An 18,954-nucleotide genomic window follows, 5' to 3' on the forward strand; every position below is an offset into this window, starting at 1 on the left:
ATAGGCAAAGACATGAGTAATCTTGCATGCTGGGGACCATAGGCAAAGACATGAGTAATCTGGCATGCTGGGGACCATAGGCAAAGACATGAGTAATCTGGCATGCTGGGGACCATAGGCAAAGTCATGAGTAATCTGGTATGCCGGAGACCATAGGCAAAGACATGAGTAATCTGCCATGCTGGGGACCATAGGCAAAGACATGTGTAATCTGGCATGCTGGGGACCATAGGCAAAGACATTAGTAATCTTGCATGCTGCGGACCATAGGCAAAGACATGAGTAATCTGGCATGCTGGGGACCATAGGCAAAGTCATGAGTAATCTGGCATGCTGGGGACCACAGGCAAAGTCATGAGTAATCTGCCATGCTGGGGACCATAGGCAAAGACATGAGTAATCTGACATGCTGGGGACCATAGGCAAAGACATGAGTAATCTGGCATGCTGGGGACCATAGGCAAAGACATGAGCAATCTGGCATGCTGGGGACCATAGGCAAAGACATGAGTAATCTAGCATGCTGGGGACCATAGGCAAAGACATGAGTAATCTGGCATGCCGGGGACCATAGGCAAAGACATGAGTAATCTGGCATGCTGGGGACCATAGGCAAAGTCATGAGTAATCTGGTATGCCGGAGACCATAGGCAAAGACATGAGTAATCTGGCATGCTGGGGACCATAGGCAAAGACATGAGTAATCTGTCATGCTGGGGACCATAGGCAAAGACATGAGTAATCTGGCATGCTGGGGACCATAGGCAAAGACATGAGTAATCTGGCATGCTGGGGACCATAGGCAAAGTCATGAGTAATTTGGTATGCCGGAGACCATAGACAAAGACATGAGTAATCTGGCATGCTGGGGACCATAGGCAAAGACATGAGTAATCTGGCATGCTGGGGACCATAGGCAAAGACATGAGTAATCTGGAATGCCGGGGACCATAGGCAAAGACATGAGTAATCTGGCATGCTGGGGACCATAGGCAAAGACATGTGTGATCTGGCATGCTGGAGACCACAGGCAAAGACATGAGTAATCTGGCATGCTGGGGACCATAGGCAAAGACATGAGTAATCTGGCATGCTGGGGACCATAGGCAAAGACATGAGTAATCTGGCATGCTGGGGACCATAGGCAAAGACATGTGTGATCTGGCATGCCCCCAGTCGGCATCTACCTGCACTGCTCTAAATGATTGAGAGAAAGCTGGAGCGGTATGAGGAGATACCAGCCATGGACTGCACTGGACTAATCTCATCTCTGCCCATGGTCCCTCGCCAGATCTCCATACTACGTTTTTTCTGAAACGCCATAGTGTTTCAGAGAAAAAGATATATCTGGCAGTAATTCTGCAGCCAGGCTCTGATTCACGCTGCCCGTAGTTTAGGCTGCATGAATCAGATGACAGGTTCTCCTTAAAATTACAGAACAGCTTAGGCTGTAAATTAATATTTTGTAGCTTTTTTTATACCATTTAATTGACATTAATTAAAAGCTAACTAGATCTAAAAGCTACGAGTTGATTTGTAGGGTGAAATATAATAACGGATGATACTTCTTCTGTAGTGGCACGCCTACTCTGCACATGTGGTTGAATAATTTGGAAGATATGATAGTCAGGAATCCAGTAAAAATCTTGGTAACGTGTGTGGGAATTTCCCAACCTCTCCAACCTTTCCCAGAACAGATATAACAATTAACAGAATTGTTAACAAAAGAATTCAACTTCAGAGTTTATATTAGTTTTTTTCTTTATTTTTACATCACACCCTAATGTTTATTTGCTACTAGTTCACTTGTCTAGGAAAATGGATAATATTAGAGTAGACTCTTGGAATATATAAGCCTTTGAAAATGTATATAAAATGTGACAAATCCGTAAATAAGACTGGCATAATTTTCCTATTTAATAAAAATAAAAATAATAATAATAAAAAAAAAAGATTCTCACCCTCCCACCCAAAAAAATAAACAAAAAAAATTAAAATAGTGAGTGTACATGATAGATCATTTAAAATAGTTGCTCAGGTAAGCCTTGGATAAACTAATGAAAAAAGGGAATTACAGAATTACAGAGACTGACGGCAGTTTAACAAAAGTTAGAATGCCAAAAGTTTTCTACCACTGCAATTCCCTGACCATGTAAAGGGTAAACTTCACTTGGATCATACTCTAAAGCCCTCCATACATTTTTGAAAACTGTCGGACAAACAATGTTTAGGCTGGAAGATATCTGATCTGACTGCCCTATACAAAGGAATGGCCACTCTGCTGAGCACTCCTTTGTTCTCTATGAGAAAGCCACTACAAGTCATCTCTGATGGTGGCTTATGTCTTACAGAACAAAAGGATCGGCAGTCTAATATTGGACATGCTGGATCTTCATCATTCCTGACATTACCAGATGTTAGGAAAATGTCAGGGGATCCCATAAACATTAGGCGGTAGTCCGAACCCACCGATATTGCTGGGTTTGGCCTTCATTAGTCTATTGTGTATAAGGGCCTTAACACTCAAAAAAAGCAACCCACATATGTATTTATCTAATGTCCTTTGTTACAGACTTAAGCGTTCTATTACCAGGAAAAAAATATATTGAAGTCAATTAAAAAAACTATTTAAAATAATAGAAATAAGCACAATCATGCTACAACAAGTGAGACATTACTGCATAACTTAAGCATTTTTACCTATAGAAAAATTCAGACTTAGGGCATAATAATTATGCAGAAGCTGTTTACAACATGTAAAAAGTGCCCCTATAAGAGCGTTTTGGAATTTCAAGAAGTGCAGGTCAAAAGGGAATAGGAAGGTTTCGGGATTCCATTTTAATTGGCCTATTAAAAAAGTTGATCAACCAGTGTTTCAAGTTAAGAGTCAGGTTTGCACAAAAAAAAACATGTCCTCATTAAGACACAGCTTTCAGTGTTACCAGAATATAAAATATAAATATAGATTTCATTAGCATGTAAATCAGGCTGCAATTGTAGGGATCTACCTTGATAAATACGAATGCATCTATCCAAAGATTTAAAGGAAAACCTGTCATCAGGATTTAGCCCAATATCCTAAAGGCATGGTGATAATGGTGCTGTGATGCTGATTAACCTGATACCTGATGTAGAGATCCGCTCAGTGGCCGAATACGCACCTTATGACGTTTTCAGAAAAAGATGTCTTGTGTGCTTCGGGGCAGGAAGTGGGGGCAGGGCCCTCTTCTGCTTCTCCACACCCCCACCAGTCTTTTCTGTTTCTTCTGCAGGTCACTGATTATTCAGTGACCTGTCTCCTTTTTAAAATTCAGAGCCACCACAGCCATCATTGTGTGGGCGGTGTGTGCTCAGTGGGAGCCGGCGTCCTGTGGTCCTGTGTACCAGACCTCAATAAAATGGTGCTGGAGGCGGCACATGAGCAGATCAAGATTTCGGCTCCGAACCGAGCCATTTTATTGAAGTCCTGCACACAAGATGTCGGCTCCCACTGCGCACGAACCACCCAAACAATGATGGCGGCGGTCCTGAATTTAATAAAGGAGACAGGTCACTGAATAATCAGTAACCTGCAGAAGAAACTGGAGACTGGTGGGGGTGTGGAGAAGTAGAAGAGGACCCTTGCCCCCACGTCCTGCCCCGAAGAACACAAGATGTTATTTTCTGAAAACTTCATAAGGTGAGTATTAAACAACCACTGAGCGGATCTCTACATCAGGTATCAGATTAATGAGCATCACAGCGCCATTATAGCCATGCCTTTACAGGGCTAAATCCTGATGACAGATTTCCTTTAAAAAAAAAGAAAGAAATTGAGGGTGGATTAGAGGAAAAATCGAAGACAAATCTTGAAATAACTTTTTCATGAAATTGTTTAAGATGAAGGTTTTTAACGGTGTACAAGTATCCCCTTTACTGTACAACTTTATAACTAAATGGTAGTTTGGTTGCCGCTTCATCTTGTTCCTTTAATGAAATTAGTTCATAGCACAATGAATGAGTGGATGCGCTCCCCTATAAAAGGGAAATTTATGGACAATAAGTAGAAAAAAAAACCCTCTCACAACCCCTTTTAGTTGTCACTCAATAACGAATACCTGTGTAGTAAACCAAGATAACTCAGAAAGATGGAATTAAAGACTTTACAAGACCCTCAAAGATAACTCAATGATGGGTAAATCTGTTTTATCGAACACCAAATTTACTGTTACTAAAGATACTGATGAAAAGACAATAATTTCTATATATAATATAGAAGGTTTTTCCAATATATATAAGGTAGTGATAATAATTTATAGGTTTTACTGGATTTTGTGTTTCGACTGTGTTATTATAAATGTCACATTCCTATGAATGTAACATAACATCTTGATAATAACAATAGGTCAAATGGTTCACGGGAGCTATTCAGGTATTAAGTAGAAAAGCGTGACTGTTTGACTAGAGGCAGAAGTTGTCAGAATCGCACATGGGGGGTACTTCACAGGAAATAGCAAGAATTAAGAGCAAAAGTCACATCAGTGTGGATGCTTAACTTGCTTTTGTCTAAAACACTTCAGCGACACGCTAGACATTTTTTACATTAATTTATGACACTTCCCTGCACATGCACAATATGCTGGCAGTGCCTTAAAGCATGCAATTAGCAAAACACCCACATTGCATGGCCAGATTCATGGAAAAAATTAGAATATGTATATAATTGAAGCTGGAAGTAAACTTTTTAATTCTGAGTTCATGACCACGGCATAGCTATCAAAACGACCTTGTGTATATATATTATATATATATATATATATATATATATATATATATATCAGTACAGACCAAAAGTTTGGACACACCTTCTGATTTAAAGATTTTTCTGTATTTTCATGACTATGAAAATTGTACATTCACACTGAAGGCATCAAAACTATGAAATAACACATGTGGAATTATATACTTAACAAAAAAGTGTGAAACAACTGAAAATATGTCTTATATTCTAGGTTCTTCAAAGTAGCCACCTTTTGCTTTGATGACTGCTTTGCACACTCTTGGCATTCTCTTGATGAGCTTCAAGAGGTAGTCACCGGAAATGGTCTTCCAACAATCTTGAAGGAGTTCCCAGAGATGCTTAGCACTTGTAGGCCCTTTTGCCTTCACTCTGCGGTCCAGCTCACTCCAAACCATCTCGATTGGGTTCAGGTCTGGTGACTGTGGAGGCCAGGTCATCTGGCGTAGCACCCCATCACTCTACCTCTTGGTCAAATAGCCCTTACACAGCCTGGAGGTGTGTTTGGGGTCATTGTCCTGTTGAAAAATAAATGATGGTCCAACTAAACGCAAACCGGATGGAATAGCATGCCGCTGCAAGATGCTGTGGTAGCCATGCTGGTTCAGTATGCCTTCAATTTTGAATAAATCCCCAACAGTGTCACCAGCAAAGCACCCCCACACCATCACACCTCCTCCTCCATGCTTCACGGTGGGAACCAGGCATGTAGAGTCCATCCGTTCACCTTTTCTGCGTCGCACAAAGACACGGTGGTTGGAACCAAAGATCTCAAATTTGGACTCATCAGACCAAAGCACAGATTTCCACTGGTCTAATGTCCATTCCTTGTGTTCTTTAGCCCAAACAAGTCTCTTCTGCTTGTTGCCTGTCCTTAGCAGTGGTTTCCTAGCAGCTATTTTACCATGCAGGCCTGCTGCACAAAGTCTCCTCTTAACAGTTGTTGTAGAGATGTGTCTATTGCTAGAACTCTGTGTGGCGTTGACCTGGTCTCTAATCTGAGCTGCTGTTAACCTGCGATTTCTGAGGCTGGTGACTTGGATAAACTTATCCTCAGAAGCAGAGGTGACTCTTGGTCTTCCTTTCCTGGGGCGGTCCTCATGTGAGCCAGTTTCTTTGTAGCGCTTAATGGTTTTTGCAACTGCACTTGGGGACACTTTCAAAGTTTGCCCAATTTTTCGGACTGACTGACCTTCATTTCTTAAAGTAATGATGGCCACTCGTTTTTCTTTACTTAGCTGTTTTTTCTTGCCATAATACAAATTCTAACAGTCTATTCAGCAGGACTATCAGCTGTGTATCCACCTGACTTCTGCACAACACAACTGATGGTCCCAACCCCATTTATAAGGCAAGAAATCCCACTTATTAAACCTGACAGGGCACACCTGTGAAGTGAAAACCATTTCCGGTGACTACCTCTTGAAGCTCATCAAGAGAATGCCAAGAGTGTGCAAAGAAGTCATCAAAGCAAAAGGTGGCTACTTTGAAGAACCTAGAATATAAGACATATTTTCAGTTGTTTCACACTTTTTTGTTAGGTATATAACTCCACATGTGTTAATTCATAGTTTTGATGCCTTCAGTGTGAATGTACAATTTTCATAGTCATGAAAATACAGAAAAATCTTTAAATGAGAAGGTGTGTCCAAACTTTTGGTCTGTACTGTATATATATATATATATATATATATATATATATATATATATATATATATATAAACAACCGTCCAGACAGAAAGAACATTTCAACATACAATAAGCCAGTTGCATTGACCTATTGGCCTTGTGTAGAGATAAGGATGCTACGATCCAGCATTAAAGACTGACATTATTTAATGCTAGCCATGGCCAAATAACCCATACATGAGAGGTGGAGAAGTCACATATCTCTGTCTTGCTCCCTTCTCTCTGAGATAATACATCGGGGTGGACGCAGAAAAAAGAGGGCCCTGTGCAAGGACAGTATATGGGCCCTTTGAAGTCTGATAATTCATCTTAATGCATATCTCTATGTCTTTGTGCCAGAACATGATGTCTGCTTTGGAAGTGGAAATGGACCATATAGTGTATATATAATAATAAAAATAATAATAATAATCATTTTATTTACAGTATATAGCGCCAACATATTCTGCAGCCCTTTACAATTCAGACAATTTACAGACATTATCAGCACTGTTCCCATTGGGGCTCACAATCTACATTCCATATCAGCAGGTCTTTGGAGTGTGAGAGGAAACCGGAGATCCCAGGGGAAACCCTCGCAAACATGGGAAGAAAATACAAACTCCTTGCAGATGTTGTCCTTGGTGGGACTTGAACCCAAGACCCCAGCGCTGCAAGACTACAGTGCTAACCACTGAGCCACCATGCTATATATACAGGTGCATGTCACTAAATTAGAATATCATCAAAAAGTTAATTTATTTCAGTTCTTCAATCCAAAAAGTGAAACTCATTTATTATATAGAGTCATTACAAACAGAGTGATCTATTTCAAGTATTTATTTCTGTTAATGTTGATGATTATGCCTTACAGCCAATGAAAACACAAAAGTCATTATCTTAGTAAATTAAAAGAATTAACAAAAAACACCTGCAAAGGCTTCCTAAGCATGCAAAAAAGGTCTCTTAGTCTGTTTCAGTAGGCTCCACAATCATGGAGAAGACTGCTGACTTGACAGATGTCCAGAAGGCAGTCATTGTCACACTCCACAAGGTCCCAGAGTTCCAATCTTCATTTGGAAATCAAGGCCCCAGAGTTTGGAGGAAGAGTGGAGAGGCCACAATCCAAGCTGCTTGAGGTCTAGTGTGAAGTTTCCACAATCAGTGATGGTTTGGGGAGCCATGTCATCTGCTGGTGTAGGTCCACTGTGTTTTATCAAGACCAAAGTCAGCGCAGTCGTCTACCAGGACATTTTAGAGCACTTCATGCTTCCCTCTGGTGACAAGCTTTTAGGAGATGGAAATTTCATTCTCCAGCAGGACTTGGCACCTGTCCACACTGCCAAAAGTACCAATACCTGGTTTAGAAACAACAGTATCACTGTGTTTGATTGGCCAGCAAACTCTCCTGACCTTAACCCCATAGAGAATCTATGGGGTATTGTCAAGAGGAAGATGAGATACACCAGACCCAACAATGCAGATGAGCTGAAGGCTGCTATCAAAGCAACCTGGGCTTCCATAACACCTCAGCAGTGCCACAGGCTGATCGCCTACATGCCACGCTGCATTGATGTAGTAATTGATGCAAAGGGAGCCCCGACCAAGTACTGAGTGCATTTACTGAACATACATTTCAGTTGGCCAACATTTCGGATTTTAAAAACATTTTTCAAGCTGTTGTTATAAAGTATTCTAATTTACTGAGATAATGACTTTTGTGTTTTCATTGGCTGTAAGCCATAATCATCAACCTTAACAGAAATAAACACTTGAAATAGATAGATATGTTTGTAACGACTATGTATATATTTCACTTTTTGTACTGAAGAACTGAAATAAATTAACTTTTTGATGATATTCTAATTTAGTGAGAAGCACTTGTATTACACACATTATATATATATATATATATATATATGTACATATATATATATATATATATATATATATATATATATATATAATTAATACTATATATACATACACATATACACACATAGTACAAGCAAGCCTACAAGTTTAGGACACTTTCGTGACTGCAAGGACAGAATCTTTGATGATGCTATCCGGTGTACTCACATTCCACAGTTTTGCTAACTTATGACCTCTTGTTCCTTTTCCAACACGTTTGTTCTCAGCAGTACTTAGCCAAGGAGGTCACTGGAGCTAAATACATGTTATTGCATACTCCCTTGCTGGTGTCATCCCTACACTTCATGCTTGCTGATCTCCATAGGTAGCAAAGCTATAGATCACATATAGTAATGACTGATGTTAAAATACAGCCAAGAGGTTAACATTTCATGTGTGTTATAAGAGATCCAAATAACTGAGCACATAAATGTAGCGGTACAGTCAATGATGTTGCATTTTGTGTTAGCTTGTTGTCAAGAGATTGTTGAAAGTGGAACTTCTACTAATATTTGTTTCTAAAACTTAAAAAGTACAAAGCAAACTTGATCTCAATGAAGTTTCATTAGAGTAAAAACTAGCATTATTGGAAGTAAGGTGTATTTCATTGTATATTTCATATGCCAGTAGAAGCTATCTATACATAATAAAGAGCGAAAACTTTTTATAGTACAAATGCATCTTTTATAAAAAATAAAAATTTATTTTATACTTTTGTTTCTAAATGTTTGCAACATTTTCCAGATCTCCGAATACGGCAATTATGTTAGCAGTAGATGTTATTCTGATTTTCATGGTCTCATCTATTCGCATTCATACATCCATGCAACTTTTGCTGTATTGCATGATCACTCATATATATACACATACACACTCATAGCCGAAAGTGTTGACACCCTTGAAATTGTTAAAGAAAATGAAGTATTTCTCCCAGAAAATTATTGCAATTACACGTTTTGTTATAGACATGTTTATTTCCTTTGTGTCTATTGGAACAACACAAAAAAAAACAGAAAAGAAAAAAGGCAAATTGGACATAATTTCACAAAAGAAAACAAAAAATGGGCCGGACAAAACTGTTGGCACCTTTCCAAATTTGTGAGTAAACAACTTAGTTTCAAGCAAGTGATGCTCGCTCAAACTCACCTGAGGCAAGAAACAGGTGTGGGTAATATGAAAATCACACCTAGAACCAGATAAAAAGGGGAAAAGTTGACTCAATCTTTGCATTGTATGTCTGTGTGTGCCACACTAAGCATGGAGAACAGAAAGAGGAGAAGAAAAATGGCTGAGGACCAAAATTGTTGAAAAATAGCAACAAACTCAAGGTTACAAGTCCATCTCTAGAGATCTTAATGTTAATTTTTCCACGGTGCACAACATAATCAAGAAGTTTACAATTCATGGCACTGTAGCTAATCTCCCTGGACGTGGATGGCATAGAAAAAATTATGAAAGGTTGCAACGAAGGATAGTCCGGATGGTGGATAAGCACCCCCAATCAAGTTCTAAAGAAATTCAAGCTGTCCTGCAGGCTCAGGGTGCATCAGTGTAAAGCCCCCGTCTCACATAGCGAGATCGCTAGCGAGATCGCTGCTGTGTCACGGTTTTGGTGATGCAACAGCGACCTCACCAGCGATGTCGCTATGTGTGACACTTTGCAGCGATCAGGCCCCTGCTGTGAGGTCGCTGATCGCTGCAAAGTGTCCTGGACCATTTTTTGGTCGTTGCCCTCCCTCTGGTCAGCACACATCGCTGTGTGTGACCAGCGGGAGCAGCGATCAGGCTGGTAACCATGATAAACATCGGGTTACTAGGGGCACACGGGCACTTAGTAACCCGCTGTTTATCATGGTTACGAGCCTGCTAAAGTGAGCGGTAACCTCCCGCTCACCGTAGCAGAGTGGTAACCATGATAAACAACGGGTTACTAGGTGCGCGTGTGCCCCTAGTAACCCGATGTTTATCATGGTTACCAGCCTGCTCCTGCTTCAGCAGGCTGGTAACCAGGAGCAGGACATCGTGGAAAGATTCTTTCCACGATGTCTCGGCTCCCCTGATCGTTGGTGAGCCTGCCTGTTTGACAGCTCACCAGCGACCACATAGCGACGCAGCAAAGATCCCTGACAGGTCGTATCGTTGTCGGGATCGTTGCAGCGTCGCTAAGTGTGACGGGGCCTTTAGTGCAAACTATCCATCGACATTTGAATGAAATGAAATGCTAAGGCAGGAGACCCAAGAGGACCCCAGTGCTGATACAGACATAAAAAGCTACACTGCAGTTTGCCAAAATGTACATGAGTAAACCAAAATCTTTCTGAGAAAGTGTCTTGTGGACAAATGAGACCAAGATAGAGCTGTTTGGTAAAGCATATTATTCTATTTACCAAAAATGGAATGAGGCCCACAAAGAAAAGAAAACGTATCTGCAGTCAAATATCATGGAGTTTCAAAGATGTTTTGGGGCTGTTTTGCTGCCTCTATCTCTGGGTGCCTTGACTGTGTTCAAGGCATCATGAAATCTAAAGATTACCAAATGATATTGGGTCGCAATGTAGTACCAGTGTCAGAAAGCTGGGTTTGCGCCCTAGGTCATGGGTCTCTCAGCAGGACAATGACCCCAAAGATACTTCCAGAAGCTCCCAGAAATGGATGGAAACAAGTGCTGGAAAGTTCTGAAGTGGCCAGCAATGAGTCTAAATCCCACTGAACAGCTGTGGAGAGATCTTAAAATTGCTGTTGGGAGAACGTACCCTTCAAATATGAGAGACCTCGAGCAGTTTGCAAAAGAAGAGAGGTCCAAAATTTCAGTTGAGAGGTATAAGAAGCTTGTTGATGGGTATAAGAAGCGATTGATTTCAGTTATTTATTCCAAATGGTGTGCAACCAAATATTAAGTTGAGGGTGCCAACAATTTTGTCCTGGCCATTTTTGTTTTATTGGTGAAATTATGTCCAATTTGCCATTTTTTCTCTTTTTTTTGTGTTGTTCCAACACATACAAAGGAAATAAACATGTATATATCAAATATGTGTAATTACAATAATTTTCTGGGAGAAATACTTCGTTTTCTGTAACAATTTCAATGGTGCCAACACTTTTGGTCATGACTATATACAGTACAGACCAAAAGTTTGGACACACCTTCTCATTTAAAGATTTTTCTGCATTTTCATGACTATGAAAATTGTACATTCACACTGAAGGCATCAAAACTATGAATTAACACATGTGAAATTATATACTTAACAGAAAAGTGTGAAACAACTGAAAATATGTCTTATATTCTAGGTTCTTCAAAGTAGCCACCTTTTGGTATATATAATAATTTTTATATAGCGCTAACATATTCTGCAGCGCTTTTACATACATTATTGTTGCTGTCCCCATCGGGGCTCATAATCTAGATTCCCTATCAGTATGTCTTTGGAGTGTGGGAGGAAACCGGAGAACCCGGAGGAAACCCTCACAAACATGGGGAGAACATACAAACTCCTTGCAGATGTTGTCCTTGGTGGGATTTGAACCCAGGACCCCAGCGCTGCAAGGCTGCAGTGCTAACCACTGTGCCACCGTGCCGCCCATAACTTATTATTTTTTACTATTTTTTGATGAAAATGCACTTTGTTTGCCCCTTAAATATCCTTTTTTTATTCCAAGTAGGGAAGCTATCAAAAAGTGGAGAGTATGAGGTATGTCTAAACAACCCCTGCCCAACATATTTAGGCAACATATTTAGGCTAAGCAATGGTGGTCCCCATTCAGGAACCTCTATTTATATACTGGCCAGAGTGAAAAACTGCTCAGAAAGCGTAAAAGGGTGTTCAAGAATAAATATACCCTACTTGTACCTAAATAAGCCAAACAGTCACATTTTTCATACTGCTCAGCATTTACAACACAGACAGGTATTCTTACCAGGTGATCCTTTGCTGGGACTCGTTTCAGTTGCATTTTGTAATCACTAGGGAGATTTCCAACCTTCATATGAAAAATAGAAAAAAAGTTAGGCGCATTTGATACATTCTGCAATCTCGGTAGTTTGAGGTTGCTGCATCAGTTCTTATACATTCACAATTCTTTTTAGATGTTGCCAATAGCTATTTGATATACATTTTGCAGTTATGATTTATTTATAAGAAATATTTTCTATAATGTCCTGATTAAACCTTTTACACATTAGCCAGTACACAGTTTCACTGCAACACATTCTACTAGTCCTTTGTTGTCTAGTAAAAATAATACTGTTAAGAAAGCAAGCTGAATCACAAAAATGCTGAGCCGGCAGTCAGTGTCGGTGCGCGGTTACAGCCACTGCACACTATGTAGTTGTGCCGGTCGCTACGACTAAAAGCCAGAGACTGCCTTGGGGAATAAAGTTAATTTCCTCCTGGCAGTGGAGCTCTCAGTGCAAGCGCCGGGCAGCTTCAGATCACTAATGACCTGTATATTAACCTTATTTCTGCTAGCTAATAGCATTATTTTTTTACATGACCGGTTCCCCTTAACATATCAAGGCTCATTTGCTGACAGATATTTAGGTTACTTTTCCACATACAGTTTTTGTCTTCTTAGAGCAGTATTCTCATTTTCATACATTTATGGCATTTCTACAGGATATTCATTAATAATATATAAAGTAGATGGGGGTCCTAACAATGAAAAAAACTTGCTTGCTACTTTTAGTGGTGAAGTGGTCAGAATTCGATATAAATGGATAAGAACCACCACCTTTCCATTGACAGCGAAGTGTGTGGCCCTATTCTTCATAAATGCCAGTCACATTAGTGGGATCAACACACTCTATACATTTATGGCATATCCCATGAATATGCCATAAATATAGAAGGTGGAAATACCCATTGAAATAAGATTGAAGATGCTGGTTTTGATGTTTTTGTCATGTACTTTTGGTTCAAAAGCTGCACTAAAATGGCATTTGAAAACACCCACATTAAGGCTATGTTCACAGGTCCATGTCTATGGTACATCAATGAGAAACAGCTCTTGTTCCCCATGTATCATCTGCATTTCTTCTGTGCTGGATTCGTTTTTTTTAACCGTTTTGAAAAACTGAAGGAGGTAAAATTGTCTGAACCTTTATTTATCCATTCACTCTTAAAAATGCTTGTTCATCATTATTTTTCAGTGTAAATGCAGTTTAAGTCAAAGTATCTTAATCTGCCTTCAGAGCTTACTTTAAATGAAAGGTGGGCATTGCCAGTGTGGTACATGTAGCTCAGGATAGTAGTCAGTCAGTCATTACATGTCTCACACTGTTCATGCCTTATTTCATTTAAAATTAAGCTTTGGAGACAGATTCTCGGGGGGATCTATGTCCGTCCCATAGATCTTAACAGCTCATTTACATATTAAAGAAAAATGTGGATTTCTCTTGAATATGACATCGGATGGCAGACTTCAAGGCATCATTTTATTCAGCTTCCCATCACCTACATGCCCATATAGACGGCATTGGATGGTTGATCCTACTGACAGCTCCCCTTTAAGGGTGCTATTACACGTACATCTGAGTGAATTATTGTTAATTGCAGGGCTGCAGCTATACTTGCAGGTCTGGAAATTAATTGTAATTTACATACTGTACAAGCCATTAAACCGCAACCATGTAATATCACTTTAACATTACTGATTAATTTCAATTATGTTTTTGCTAAATGTCATTAGATGGAGTGATTATCATTATATGACCAGAAATAATTGGAGTAGAAAGAAAGCGGTCATTCACACAATTAGCCTTCCTGGTTTTGTACCAAAAAACATATGCAAATATGGTGGGTATATTGCCTTTCTGGCCATCTCCATCATATACAGATTAACCACCTGCATATTGCAGAGCCCTGTACAAATGGAAATATTTTGAGCATGTATAGCAGAATTAGCCCCAAAGTAAAAAACACACAGGTCAAACTACAGGGGTTAAGTGATTTATATCAGATTTCATTTTTGAGCTAGCTAAATTAGGCTGAACAATAGCATGAAAGAGTATGACTGTAGAGAAGCATGGCCATACTCAATTAACACTAATGTAAATCAATCACCTGCTGATATACAGTATAGTGTTACAGTTTTCCAAGCTGAATGGCTGCTGTAAGATTATAAGAATTCACAATTGTTTTCATATTACTAACAAGCATGTTAATGTTGAGGACATTATGGCCATATAAAATTGCACTTTTAAAGATGACCTCTTACTAGTTTGAGAATGCTAAGCTGGCCACCTCATGGAATAGTGGCTGCAGAGACTAGGTAAAAAAAACAACATAGTTTTTATTTTTTAATTTCTCTTCTCTGTTGCAGAGATATTAGCTTGTAAAGTTTAGGTTAAACTGGTTGTCACCATAGATTGTCTCTGGGGGGCGTGTACTTCTTCCTCTGCATGAAGTTGACCAATCATAAGCAGGTAGCAACATACAGGGGTAAAAAAGAACATGCTGTCACAATAGTTTAGAACAGGCAGAGCTATGTGTGATTACAAAGAGCTGAGAGTAGAGCAGAGGAGTCAGTGCTTACATACACCTTTCAACTTTCATCTCAGGGCAGTCAGTGAGGGGGGAGGAGTAGTACAACAGAGCTTTATCTCACTACAAACATGTCTGCTGCTAACAGTTTTCACAACGCTGTCAGCTGTGATGTATCACTCTCCCAACACTGTCTGCTATAAGAGGAAAGCTAAAGAAGTGTTACTAATCACACGCATCTCTGCTCTACTCCTGGCTAGTGATGAGCACAAGTGCTCGTTACTCGAGTTTGCAGAGGGTGCCCGGAGATGCACCGAGTATCGCGGGTGCTCGAGTGACATGTTCGAGTCCCTGCGGCCGCATGTTTCACAGCTGTTAGACAGCCACAACACAAGGGGGATTTCCTGTGTTTGTCAGGTAATCCGGCATGTTTTGTCTATGGGTGGAGTGGGGTGGAGGTGTTATGGAAAAATAAAGTAACTAGTCACATGCAAAAAAAAGCTAAGAGCCAACATGCTTGTGTTTCAAAGTATATGTGCAGTCGGTGAGTTTGTTATGAGTTTTTGATGCGATAAATCCGTGCGGAATTGGCCCCAAAAATGCAATGCAAACCTTATCCCACCATTTTCTATGAGAATTTGGAAGATCTGCGCACATGATCAGGAATTTTCCTGACAGGATTTCATGTGTGTTTAAATAAGCAGCATGTCCATTCTTTGTGTCGATTTGTCCGCATTTTTCCTATACAATGCACTGGAAAAAGAGCATGGCAAATCTGCAGGCAAAAACGCACTAAAAACACATGAAAATGCAAAAAAAAAACCGCATCAAAAACCCGCAAAAGTTCGGCCTCGTTTTTGATGCCAAGAGGTGCAGAACCTTGCAGAAACGCTGCAGAAATTTCTGCAAGCAAATCCTGATCGTGCACACATACCCTAAGACTCTGAGCCCACAATGAGCTTATGGTGAGTTCTTGACGCTGTGCATTTTCACTGCTTTAAAAACGCAGCATCTTTCAGAGCCAAAGTGGATGGGATTTATAGAAATGTCATACCCACTGTGCTTCTTTTTTACTCAGCGCAAACTGACCTGCGGTGCGTGTTTGACATCTGTCAATTTCTCTTGCAGATGTGCTGAGTCTTATGTGCTGATTTTTCCCATAAACTTGTATTCAAAAAATGATCACCAATTTGCTACATAGCAGCTAAAGGTCAGTCACTTAATAGCCTGTTTGGACAGGCTGACAGCACTTCCAAAGCACACAGAACAATTAATTATAGACTTGTTTTCACAGGACGATATGCTTTAGAGAAAAAGGATTTTTAAGCAAGTTTAAAACTCATTTCACTCGATGAATGAACGTTATGCTCGTACCACTTTTGTGGATAAGAATGGGACTGATTTTTTATATGCTAGTGTGAGCGAACCCTTAGGCTATGTTCACACATCATGTTTTTTTTGGCGTCAATTTTCTGCAGCAAAACCTGATCTTCAAGGGCATTTTGTTCAGGATTTTTCTTGCAGTTTTGGTGCTTTTTTGATGCGTTTTTTCAGCGTTTTTTTTTTTCACTGTCCTTCTGTCTCTTTTTATGCTTGTACATAAAGTTCTGTGAAAAAAAAAGAACCCCCTTCTATTTTGGCATCAAAAACGCTAAAACAAATTTTGATGCGTTTTTTTCAGCACCCATTACTTTCTATGGGTGAAAAAACGCTGAAAGAAGTGACATGCTCTATTTTCCATAAAAACCACGATGTGTTAATAGAGAATTCTGGTTTCTTATAGACTTTACTGGTACTGCAAAAGGCAGCTGAAAATTTGCATAAAAAACTGCATGAAAAAACCCTGAAAAAAACATGATGTGTGAACAAAGCCTTAAAGGGACAAACCTGGATGACTGTATTGATTAGATTTTTGTAAAAAATTAAAAAAAGAAAAATGTTTGGTTTAGTACTTAATGTCAGCTCAGCATATAATGAACCAGTTTGAGCAACGGTTATTTAACACCGTCCATTCATGACAGTTAGAGAAGGGAGCCAACTTTCAGGATTAAGGCTTTGGCTCCACTACCATCATTATGAGTTTGTGCTTGCTATGCCATTTTTTTTTAAAGAAGCTGGCAAAGCTTTAGAATTGAGGCAAACAAACCGTTCCAAACCATATTTATTCAACAAACAAGGCAAATGATTTTCATGCCCAGGTAACTTTTAGTAGCTGTGTATTCAAAGAGGTCTTATGCAACGTTCACAGTTCTACTGTCATCTATATAGAGTGGAGGTAGCCTCTTAGAATCCTAAGTAAATATTTCTGAGAATGTAGCACATCAATTACTAGAAATAAGTGTCATGCTTTTGTAACTTTATGTTCACCTTATCATTGCTTCCTGGTAGTTTAGAAACTAAACTAATGCATATGCACAATCAAAAAAAGATAAGGCCACATCCCTTAATTAAGACCCTCCCTATCAACCGATAAAACAAATAGCATTCATTTCAAGAATGGGTTATCTGACAGTGAAAGCCTCTTCTGCCTGAGAATAACTTACTCAGCTGATTACAATTCCAAAGTCTTCCATTTTCTTGATAAACCCTTGTGGGGTACTAGAGGTCATGAGTTAAAGAATCAGGAAAGTTTGGCATGTATGCATCTGCAGGTGACTGTGCATTTAAAGTGGATCTGTGATCATAAAATGCTGTATTTTACAGTTACAGGTCCATACATCTAGTATACAAAAAAGCACACAAACACACCCCCAAAAAAAGTTGGTCATTTGGCTCCTTAAAGCGTTGAAAGGACATGATGATAATCACTAATTTCCCCTTTTATTACATCCAATCACAACCATTTCTTTGATAAATAAAATCCCTCCCTAAACTGGGAAACAACTGTTAGTCAGAAAATAAAAAAAAGAAACACTGTATAAGCAATCTTGGATATTTTTTCATCGAATGTTGCAGCCAGTTCTAATAAACATCCAAAAATATCCAATGCAGCCGATCAGTGTTTTGAACAATAATGAACGATCAGCCAGGCATAGTTTGAAGTGACCGATCGTTCATTTCACCGATGCAACTAGCAATTGTCTAATATGTAAGGGAGGCCAAAACAGGCCACAATGACTACAGAGGGAGTGCAGTCTCCCTGACCCAACTCATGTGTTGAAGGCTGATATGAGAAAACTCATGTGTTGGGTATATTTCTTCAGGTGTCCTAGAAGCCAAGATGTACATCATTTTTTTGTGCCATTTTGCCATGTATCTATAATATAGCATATGAAGCTGACAGATTCACTTCAAAATAAATCCTATTACTTCACTATTAAAATATTATAAAACCACCATAGGTCTAAAAACTTATTGAAATCCACAAAACTGGCACCATATTTGTCTACTTTGAGTTATCTGGAAACCCTAGAAGATGTATCTCCTCATATTTCCTGAATTAAATGCCTTTAATTAAAATGGTGGTCCGAAACTAACATTTATTTTAAAGGGGTTGACCAGTATTATTGATAATGCCCCAATGTATTTTTATGATGAAAGTAAGTTTCTTTGTAAATACCTTGCGCTGCGGTCCTTATTGCCTGTGAGTGGCGCTATCACTGGCCACTCACAGGCATTACGTGACCCCCGGCTGCAGCCGGCTCTGACATCCGCTGATGTCACGTTAAGTTCCGGCGGCAGCCGGGTGTGACTCAGCTCTGCGTTCCACGGTGGCTACTGGGCTGTGGGTGGGATTACCCCGCGCATCACACCCAGCATCCACCACGCACTCTCCCTCTCCTCATTCATTGGGAAATTGCGAGGTAGATGTTAGGTGTGACGCGCAGGGTAACCCCGCCCACAACCCAGCAGCCACCGCGGTGACCCCAGAGCTGAGTCACGCCTCACTTGACGTGACATCAGCGGGGAGTGCACTGTCACTGTGCATTAAAAAGAATATTGCACATAGACAAGATCCTGCTGAGCATACGACAGAATTGACAACCGACACATGCTCAGTAGAGCAGGGACTAGCCCAGCCCCTGAAACAGGCGTGACCAGTGATGCATTATTTCAGAGTGGGGGCAGAGGCTGTGGCAGTGACTGCAGCCTCTGCGCTCTGATGAAGTCTTG

General features: G+C 39.9%; 1 protein-coding gene across 1 annotated transcript in view; it reads right to left on the reverse strand.

Moving 5' to 3' along the window:
• Nucleotides 1-18,954, reverse strand: part of KITLG (KIT ligand) — a 75,521-nt gene that overhangs the window by 23,479 nt on the left and 33,088 nt on the right. Inside the window, exon 3 of the mRNA XM_073651637.1 lies at nt 12,278-12,340. Coding sequence (XP_073507738.1) covers nt 12,278-12,340 — 63 coding nt within the window. The remainder of the gene's footprint in view (nt 1-12,277; nt 12,341-18,954) is intronic.

The sequence above is a fragment of the Phyllobates terribilis genome, unplaced genomic scaffold (genome assembly GCF_046119375.1).
Source record: "Phyllobates terribilis strain yellow unplaced genomic scaffold, ASM4611937v1 Scaffold_11__3_contigs__length_659146591, whole genome shotgun sequence".
Lineage (NCBI taxonomy): Eukaryota > Metazoa > Chordata > Amphibia > Anura > Dendrobatidae > Phyllobates > Phyllobates terribilis.